At 36.2% G+C, this 10,729-nt stretch overlaps 1 protein-coding gene across 5 annotated transcripts in view; it reads left to right on the top strand.

Moving 5' to 3' along the window:
* Nucleotides 1-1,030: 1,030 nt before the first annotated feature.
* LOC132140635 (PDZ and LIM domain protein 5-like) overlaps nucleotides 1,031-10,729 on the top strand; it is a 48,237-nt gene continuing 38,538 nt past the window's right edge. For all 5 annotated transcript variants that reach the window (XM_059549480.1, XM_059549479.1, XM_059549478.1 and 2 more), the window contains exons 1-2: nucleotides 1,031-1,167; nucleotides 1,994-2,157. In XM_059549480.1, the coding sequence (XP_059405463.1) occupies nucleotides 2,059-2,157 (99 nt within the window). In that variant the 5' untranslated portion in view covers nucleotides 1,031-1,167; nucleotides 1,994-2,058. The remainder of the gene's footprint in view (nucleotides 1,168-1,993; nucleotides 2,158-10,729) is intronic.

The following is a 10,729-nucleotide window of genomic DNA, read 5'->3' as shown; positions in this document are numbered from 1 at the left end:
CATCCATCCATCCATCCATTTCTCTTTATTCATCCATCCATCCATCCATCCATCATCCATCCATTTCTCTATCATCCATCCATCCATCCATCCATTCCTCTAACATCCATCCATCCATCCATTCCTCTATCATCCGTCCGTCCATTCCTCTACCATCCATCCATTCCTCTATCATCCATCCATCCATCCATCCATCCATCCATCCATTCCTCTTATCATCCATCCGTCCATTCCTCTACCATCCATCCATCCATCCATCCATCATCTTTCCATCCAGCCATCATCCATCCTTCCATCTGCAATATTTTCATACATTTTCTATAATCTTTCAATCTTTCCATCCATCTTTCCATCCATACATCCATCTGTCATCTTCCCATATTTTCATCCATCATTCCATCTTTCCATCCATCTGTCCAGGCATACATCCTTCTATTCAACTCTCATCTTTCAGTCTTCATCCATCCATCCATCCATCCATCCATCCATTGTCTGTCCATTTATCCATCATACTTCTACCATCTTCCATCCACACATATTTATATCAAATTGGAAATTGTAGTGCAACAGTAGCCCTGCACAATCACCACAGCACAGTACGACATTATAGAAACATTACTATAATTTTCCATCATTTGGGTTTGTTTAATGAGAGTAACATTTGTCTTACTGATAGCAGATGAAGAGCATTCTGGATAATGCGTGATGACAGCATGGATCACATGTGAATCTCATCTGTATTTCAGTGTTTAGAGTAATCTTACTCTTTTTCCATGACAAATTATTGGACAATATGAGCAATAGACAGAGATACTGGCAGGCTAAAGCATTCCCTCTAGAAATGTGCCAGTGATGGGACACCCATCTGACCCGTGGAACATTCCAGCGTCTGATCCTGATCGTCTAATCTCAGGACCTTTGTTTAGGGTTCTGGTGGCTTTATGATGGTTTCTTCTTAATATTTGGCAGCACGTCTAGGGTCTGTTCCCAAAATATCAGTGTGTAAGCCTAGCACCCCCATCCCAACCCCCAAAATACACACACACCCTCTGATAGATGGGTATAAATGGACAGTCTGCTTTCTGAGTGGATCATTTGGTGTCGGACCTTTCGACCGGAATTGCAGAGGAGTCTGTTTCTTTTTGTCAAGGTTGTTGCTTTCTGAAGGTAAAGTTATCTGAATAACATATGCAGAACGATTTATTTTCTTTAACTTTGTTAAATGCATGTTAACTTATGCATTATATATTGTTTGTTGTATTACATTACTGTTCAGAAGCTTGCTTTTAGCAAGGATGCAATAAATCGAAAGTGATAGTAAAGACATTTATGGCGTTAAAAAGGATTTTTTTTTTTTTTGAACGTTCTATTCATGCATGCATTCTATTCAGCATATACTGATTTCTGAAGTGATGTTGTGACACTGAAGACTGGATCAGTGATGCTGAAAATTCAGCTTTGCATCAAAGAAATAAATTAGATTTTAAATGATAGTAAAATAGTAAATGTAAATAGTAAATTTAAAACGTTTTTAAATGTCAATAATATTTCCTAATATTATTATTATTATAATTATTAACCACATACATTTAGATTTGGTGAGCGTAAAAATATATAAAAAAAGCCAAACTTTTAAACTGAAGTGTATGTAAAACCAACAATAGTTTTTTTATTGAGACTGAGCATGTTTTTTAAACATATGTTTTTTTATTCTGCTACTAAACTTCATTAGCAGTGTTTCATAAGGCAAGCCTCTCTGTTTCTATTGCTCAGAGACTTCGAAAAGGCTTTTGCGAGTAAAAACCACCCTAAACATTTTAACAACAGCATAGAAATGCCTTGGCAGCCTCCTAGCATTGAGTTTTTCCGCTCACATTTTATTTAGAAAAAGTACAAATCTAGTTCTAAATCACAAGCTTTTTCAATGATGTCTGACTGAACTCTTCTGCCTCTCTCTCTCTCTCTCTCTCTCTCTCTCTGTCTGTCTTTCCAGGGCGTTCTGTGAGGAGTTTCTGAGTGTTTGGCAGCCTCTGCGGGTGTGTTTTATATCAGACAGCTATGAGTGGTAAATACAGTGTGGTGTTACAGGGTCCGGCCCCCTGGGGCTTCAGACTGCAGGGGGGGAAAGACTTCAACATGCCTCTCTCCATCTCACGGGTGAGTATGAACACACACTCCTTCAAACATAATGCACCCCTTCTGACCCCCCGACACCATCTGTACCCTTTAATGATCTCTTGCCCCCCTCTTTATTCTCTTATTGTCTGTTTTTCTGTTGTTTCTGACCTCGTCATTATGTATAGGGGAGAGAGCTGTGAAACTGTGCTGTGTATTTATAATGTCATCATATCTTTACAAAATACCCATAATTTACAGCTGCCTGTGAATGAGAGATACACAGGAGAAAATATTTTTTGCATGTCAAATTAAATCAAACCCATGTATTAAAATATACACTTTTAAAAGTTTGGGGTCTGTAAAATGTTGAATGTTTTAGAAGTCTCTTCTGCTCACCAAGCCTGCCTTTATTTGATCAAATATTAAGTAAAACTGTAATACTTTGAACGATGATTACAGTTTAAAGTATTTAAAAAAATATAAAAAATATTTTATTTTTTAAAAGATGTTTTATGATCCTTAAGAAATCATTCTGGTATGCTAATTTGCAGCTCAACATTTATTGTTATTATGTTGGTGAATTGCCACTGTATAAAGCCATTCAAGTTATTTAATTAAAAATTAATTATAAAGTAATTTCCCAGAATTACATCAGTAGCTAAATGGTTTTTGGGGTAAATTATATATGCCAGAAATACTTTTGCAAGCATCAGTACAAAACGTTCTCTTTGCAATTAACATATTCTCACTTTTAAGCTTTTTCTTTGCAGCTTTATGAAAATGCAAATAATGTGCATAAAAATAAATAGGGATTGCATTTATACACTGTTCCTTTAGCTCTAACAGAAGATCATGCTTCTAGCAAAGCCAGCAGTTTAATTTCTAGAGTGCATGAATTAAAAAGATGTATAGCTGAAATACAGTGCAAATAACTTTGGAAAAATTAAAATCTGGTTAATTTTGATGGTGCAAGCTGAACAAAGAACTGCAAACTGTTACATGGACCTAGTCCTGATGTGGACTACTTTTGACAAGACGTATTTCTGTGTACTGTATATATTTATAGGTGCTTTTTTCTAACGTCACTTGATAGCAGACATTCTAAGCCTCTTAGTTTTACCTCCATCTCATTTCATCTTGACTTCAGGACAAACTTAATACACAAGTGGCACAGTTTACCCCACTCCCCCTTGAATATTAATCTCTTTATCTGTTAAGTGATCTATGTAACCTTTCCTTTCCACCTGTTCATACTTTTTTATTTCCTAATGAGTCTTCCACCCTCTCTCTATCTACAGTATCTCTCTCTCTCTCTCACACACACAGACACACACACACACACACTCACTCAGATGCACTTATGTCACACACCCATTTGGGCTTCCAATGCATGACAGCTATTCCCACAATGCCATCTGGCAGAGGAGTGATGTAAATGACCTTCTAATTGATTTTCCTTGCCTCTCTCTATTTCCTTCCCTCCCTCTCTCCAGAATCTTCCTTCTTTTCTGCGCTCCCCTCTTCATCTCAGTGTTTTAAAGTCTTTATTTATTTTATTACGCATTTTTAATGATGCTGTTGTGTTTTACAAGCTATTTTACATTGTTATTTATTATTTTATTATTTTATTTTCAAATAAACTGTATAAATTAAAATAAAATATTAGATTTTATTCATAATTTTATTTTATTTTAAAACAATTATTTAGTTTGTGATGTTGTGGTTCTTCTGGCTGCTGGTTGGTCTGGTTTGTGGCTTAGATGGGAAGCCAGTGAAAATATTTGATCAATAGAGTGAGAGCTCTCTCGGATCCCGCTACAGACGTTACTCACACTCCATAAAAGATGTTATTTCAACTTCAGATCCTCAGTAAAAACTGGGAGCGCAGCCGTCAGCTTGCTAGACACATCATAAATCTATGAGTTACACTCTTGAATTGTTGGGAAGTCACTATTAGTGATGCTAGTAACTGCATTTGTCAGTATAACAGTAGCTCAGCTGTTTACAAAACTAATGTAGTCATCCAGCGTTTCTACCAACATTTTTCCAACAAATAGTGTTATAAGTACACTATTAAAAAGTTTATCTAAATAAATACAATTTTATATATATATATATTTATATAATTAAATTGTTTATTTAAAATAGTTAAAAGTATTCTCAATTATTCTTATTCTTATTATTATAAAATTTATTTTATTTAATTAAAATGGTATTTTATTGGTTATATTTGATGGAAAGCTAATTTGATGCAGTAACCAATCTGAATCAGGTATTCATTCCACAAAAGGTTCTTTATAGTGAAAAAAAAGGTTCTTTAGATTTCTAAAATGTTCTTCACACTAAGAAATTGCTCTTTTAAGAACTGTTCACTGAAAGGTGGCATCACTGTGGCATCCTCTTTCAAATACTTTATTTTTTTAAGAGTGTGGAGAGTCATGTGTGTAGCTTGACTGAAGTTGAACTACTTAAAACAGACATGCTGTCTCAAGTTTTGTCTTGGATTTCTCATGACATCATCTCCAGATGAGTGTGTATGCATGGGTGATAAACTTTTTGTTCTTGATGAGATAAAATGAAAATGTTCCAGTTCATGCGATGGTAAAGTCCTCTGCAAGTTTCAGCCATGAGGATTAAACTTCAGTTTTTCTGGCGAGAACTCGTAGGTTGCAGATGCAGTATTTCTTTGAGCGTTTGTGCTGATTTCAGACAGGATGGGCGCTGAGACAGCTTTAGACTGTAAATAAACGTTTGGGGGGATTGTGACGGGTTTGGACGTGGATGGGTCTGAGGTTGTGGGAGTGTGATTTATTTATTTTTTTGTGTGTGTGTGAAAAGCAGTGGGAAGTTTGGGTTGGTTTGGACCTTCACTGTACCCCAGCCAGCTTTACAGAGATGTAATATTCTGAGTTCTGGTTTATGATGGGATTTAATACAGGGATCTGGTCTAAACTAGGCTTTATTTAACTGTGGTTTGGAACACTGCTACATTAAGGTTAGTGTCAGTTCACAGGATCACAGCTGGGTGTGTGTTCTGTTTCTCTCTTTCTGTACCATCATGGAGGTACCACTACAGATGTTTTCTCTCTCTAGGTTTGAAGGAAATATGATTGGCATTTGCCTGCGCAAAACCGGCAACAAAAAAGCTAGGAGGATGGTGTGGGTGGTTGCCAGGATGTTACTGTGTGGTTGCTAAGGTATTCGGAATGTTGTTTAACAGTATGTTTTTTTCTAGAATGTTGTGGGTGGTTGCTAAGGTCTTGAAAATGTTTTTGTTTTTTTAACAGTATACTGTTTCTAGAATGTTGGGGGTTGTAGGCTGTTATTGTGTAGTTGCTAAGGTGCTCAGAATGTTTTTGTTAACAGTATACAGTTTCTAGAATGTTATGAGTGGTTTCTAGGGTGTTGCTGTGTGGTTGCTGGGGTGTTTCGAACATTTTTTCTAAACAGTAAACAGTTTGTAGAATGTTGTGGGAGGTTAGAAAGGTGTTACTGTTTAGTTGCTAAGATGCTCAGAATGTTGTTTACTGGTATATAGTTTCTAGAATGTTGTAAGTGGTTGCTAGGGTGTTACTGTGTGGTTGCTAAGGTATTCCGAATGTTTTTTTTAACAGTATACAGTTTCTAAAATATGTTGTGGGTGGTTACTGGGGTGTGTGGTTGATAAGGTATTCAGAATAGTGTTTAATGGTATACTGTTTCCAGAAGGTTGTAGGTGGTTGCTAGGGTGTTACTGTGTGGTTGCTAAGGTGTTCAGAATTTTTTTTTAACAGTATACAGTTTCTAGAATATGTTGTGGGTGGTTCCTAGGATGTTACTGTGTGGTTGCTAAGGTGTTCAGAATGTTGTTTAAGAGTTTATTGTTTGTAGAATGTTGTGGGTGGTTGCTAGGGTGTTACTGTGTGGTTGCTAAGGTGCTCAGAATGTTGTTTAAGAGTATATTGTTTGTAGAATGTTGTGGGTGGTTGCTAGGGTGTTACTGTGTGGTTGCTTAGGTGCTCAGAATGTTGTTTAAGAGTTTATTGTTTGTAGAATGTTATGAAACTAAAACTATCAAAAACTGTTGAAAGAAATTAAAAAGATTCACAGGAAAGAATAAGTATCTGTCAGGTCCATGTAATGTCCCTTGTGAGAAAACATGTAATGAAAATTAATCTGCTCCTCCTGAAATAAAATATAATAATTTCACTGAATTATTAATGACATACCATTCAAGTACAAACTGTACCACTTCTCCTGATCATGTCAGCAGATTGTGCTTCCAGTCTAACCTATAAATCTGCCCAAAACCTCCTGCAAGATTCCACATGTGAACATGAGACGAGCAGGAAACAAACTCAACCATTCATTCAGCCATTTATGCTGTCTGGTGATTACACAGCACTCTGCAGTGCTTGACTGATTGAAGATGATACATTTTATTTTTTAAATGTTTTTGAAAGAAGCCTCTAATTCTCACCAAGGCTTCATTTGGTCAAACGTACAGTAAAGACTGTAATATTTTGAAATATTATTACAACTATATTCTATTTGAATTTATTCTCAAATGCAATTTATTACTGTGATGGAAAGCTGAATTTCCAGCTTCATTACTCCAGTCTTCAGTGTCACATGATCCTTCAGAAATCATTCTAATATGTTGATTTACTGCTCAAGAAACATTTATTTTTATCGATGTTGAATACGTTTGTAGAAACCATGTAGAACTGTCACTTTTGATCAATTTAATGCATCCATGCTGAATAAAAACATTAATTCCCTTTAACTGAATAATCACCCATTTTTTATATTGCTATAGTGCCAGAAACAAACACAAGCAGTCATTACTACTCTCCAAGACTGAATGAAATGCCCCTCTGTCTGACTTTTTGAACAAATGGCTTAATTATTTGTGCAGATCTGTTCAGTGTAACGTGATGAAGCAAATGGTATCTGTCTCACACACTTCATCTGAATATTACCGTATTCTTTCTGTCTCTCAGCAGTGTCGTTTTTGACCATTTTGGCCTGTCTCTATGTACAGACTGCATTAGTATTGATTGCGACAGCACTCGTGTCATGCCTCAGACACACACATAAGGCATTTTATGAGTATTCACAGCTAGTTTATGTGAGTTTAATGAACGCACCTAGTTTAGCTGAACGGGGTGGCATGTCTCTGAGGGACGTTTATGAAGTTGAATAGACCTTCTGTTCACTGTTCACCTAGCAGCCGTGCAACACTTTCAGAAACAGTAAAACCACTGATGCTGGAGTGGCAGACCATCTGTATGCGTATGACTTCACGGTTACGCTGTGTAAAATCACCACCTGTTTTATTTCAGGTTTACATGTGCTTTGGTGTGACTGGGAAACTGAATGCATTTGTGAAGAAAACATGAATGAGATTTTATATCTACTATTGTATATAATGCTTTTGTGTTTTACAGAAGCAGTGTGAAGTTTTTGCTAAACATCTACTTTTGTGGGCTAATGATCCTTTTATGGAATAGCTCACCCAGAAAAATCTATTCTGATGAAGACACAATGTCATCTACATCTGGGATGGCCTGAGACTGAGCAAATTTGTGTTGTTTGAGTGAACTATTCCAAGAATTACCACTACACTGCCTACAATGTCTACACTGTTATATAACTGCTTTCTCCTTTGCGAACATAGTTTGGCATTGAGTGTCAATTGTCCCATGAAAACTTTTGGCACTGGTGCTCTAACCAGCACTGAAACCAGCAACTCTCCAATTAATGGTGTGGCGTCTTGACTTTCAAAAACAACTGACACACCACATGAGTAAACAAGTCATAAAAATATTTAGCACCAGATTCAGGCCCGGCTAAAACACACCAAAATATGTGTTCTCATACAGGCTGCGGGAGTAACCTGTCAGTTAGAACATGCATGATTTACTTTTCTTCAATGAGCACTAAAGAACGAATTTGAATGTTTTTTTCCATGCAATGAAAGCATAGAGGTGACCGAGGTACAGAGGTGGGTAGAGTACCCAAAAACTGTACTCAAGTAAAAGTAAAAGTACTTCTAGAAATATTTACTCAAGTAAAAGTAAAAGTACTAGTCTTGAATAGTTACTTGAGTAAGAGTAAAAGAGTATCGGATAAAAAATCTACTCAAGTAGTTAGTTACTAGTTACTTTGGGTCATATATACTAAGCCTATTTTTATTTAGATATATAGATAAAATGTATGTAATGTATGTGTGGGTGTATAAATGTATATATTTCATCAGCCTTTACTCCAATTTATGTAATTTATTATAAAACCCTGTCTGTTTACTTAAGTAACAGATATAGGTGTCATGCCATAACATATTTTTAATACGACTGACTTTATATTAAATGTGAATTTAACATTGAAAGTTAATGTGATATAAATATTGCTACTAATCTTTCATTGTTCAGAAAGAGAGCAAATAACATTTACATTATCAAAGATCATTTTCACTGACAGTCTAGATTTCAATCACTCTCAGAAACTCCCATTAAAATCACTGAAACTGTTAACACTGTGAAATCAATATCTTAATTAAAGATTCGTACACACATCTGCACTTTGTTGTTTCTGACGAGAGAATTCGCCAGAAAGAGGTATTCAGTCAGCGAGCGAGTGAAGGAAGCACCGGCATTTAGCGATGACTCATCGGAACACCTCTGATTGGCCAATGTTTTAATAAGCTCAAAAGAATCATGTGTGATTGGTTATAATGCGCAGTGCTGTAAAAACACATCTATCTCTGGCTCAGTGGCAGCAAGCAATCACAGATCTGAATTTAGCAGCTGATGATATGACTTGCTGAATTTACTCGGACCGGTGTGATTGTATTAAAATTAATAAAATCTTAATCGGCTATTTTTTGTCTTTTGGAAGCTGCACGTACAACAAACTAATTTCACAGTGGTATGGTGTACTGTAATCGAATGTAGCCCAAGTTATTACCTGTTGAGCAGTAGACAGCACACGCGGTGTTCATCTAATAAGGATCTCCATCGCTAGCAAATAATAGCCTTTGCAGATTTGCTTTCAATTCAGTGCAGTTCCAGCCACGTTTTCAATGCTGCTGATGTTCTTAAACGCTACAACTCTGAGTGAACCGCTTCAGACGCTCAGCGCGTGCGGCAGGGAACTGAACGACTCATTCAAACTGATTCATGAACCAATTCACTCGTTTGCCAATTGGTTTTATCAAGCCTTTGAACAGAGTTGACTCAAAAGAATGAATCATTCGCGAATGGGCATCGCTCATTGCCCAGAGAAAAGTAGACGGCGCGTTTGGAATAAACCTTATTAAACTTTAATAAACTTTATGAGTATAAAGTACCCATCTTTAAATATACTCCGAAAAGTATTAGTTACTCCAAATAATTACTCAAGTAAATGTAACGAAGTAAATGTAACTCGTTACTACCCACCTCTGCCGAGGTAATAAGTGCATTTTTTTAAGCAAAGCTAAAAGATGCATTAAACTGATCAGAAGTGACAAAATTAAATACATTTATAATGTTGCAAAATATTTCAGTTTTAAATACTGTTCGTTTTTACTTTCTATTTATCAAAGAATCCAGAAAAAGAGCAGCACAACTGTTTTCAACATTAATGATAATAAGAAATGTTTCTTGAGCAGCAAATCAGCACACTAGAATGATTTCCGAAGGATCATGTGACACTGAAGACTGGAGTAATGATGCTGAAAAGTCATCATAGAGATAAACTACATTTTAAAATATATTACAATAGAACACAGTTATTTTAAATTCTAAGAATATTTCAAAATTTCCCTTTTTTCTTTTTTCACAATACTTTTAAACAGTATTGTGATGTATTGACCAGGAGTTAAGTTATAGTCGTAGTTCATTTTCAAGTCAAAATGTGAATTTGATCAGTTTATTAAAAAAGGTTAGCTCATGTTCTTACTCAAATTGTGACATTTATTTCATATCTTTTATATCTGCAGCTCTAAAAACTCTTTAAGTCAATGAATAAATGCATGCATTTTCTTCTTGGCTGCATTATTTTTTTCTTAAAACTTTTCTTAAAACTGAGTTTTTTCTTAAAACTCAAACCAGAGTTCGTCTTTGCCCTACGGATGAATCAGAACGACCTGACCCCATTCACTAAACATACACACATTTGTATGCAAATTCACACACTTACAAGCACACACACACACACACACACACACACACACACACACACACACACACACACACTTTTTGTTCTTCCATCAGACCTCATATTGGTCCCATTTCCTTCCTTTTGAAACGCACTTCCTGATTTGAGATGTGTTTAATGTGTGAGTTTATATGTGTGTAGTGTCCGCTCTTGTCCTCGAGGGCACAGCATGCAACTGAACTCAATCAAAGACCAACAGGCCACATGTTCTCAAGCGCATTAATGAGAGAACCCAAGAAGCGTTTACAAGCGCACACAATGGCTCAGAAACAACCCCAAAACACGTTTGCAAGTTAATTATGTGTTTCCACCTTCAAATTGGCTTTGCTTTAGCTATCCTCAGATTGTGGTTTCTTGAAAAACACCGTCCGCGTTGTCTTTGGGTGCCGTTGCGCTGTAATTGCTTTCAGATGCTCTTTGTGTTTTATTT

Source organism: Carassius carassius, chromosome 5 (assembly GCF_963082965.1).
Source record: "Carassius carassius chromosome 5, fCarCar2.1, whole genome shotgun sequence".
Classification (NCBI taxonomy): Eukaryota; Metazoa; Chordata; class Actinopteri; order Cypriniformes; family Cyprinidae; genus Carassius; species Carassius carassius.
The sequence above is the reverse complement of the archived record's forward strand: the minus strand, read 5'-3'. Positions and strand labels throughout refer to the sequence as shown.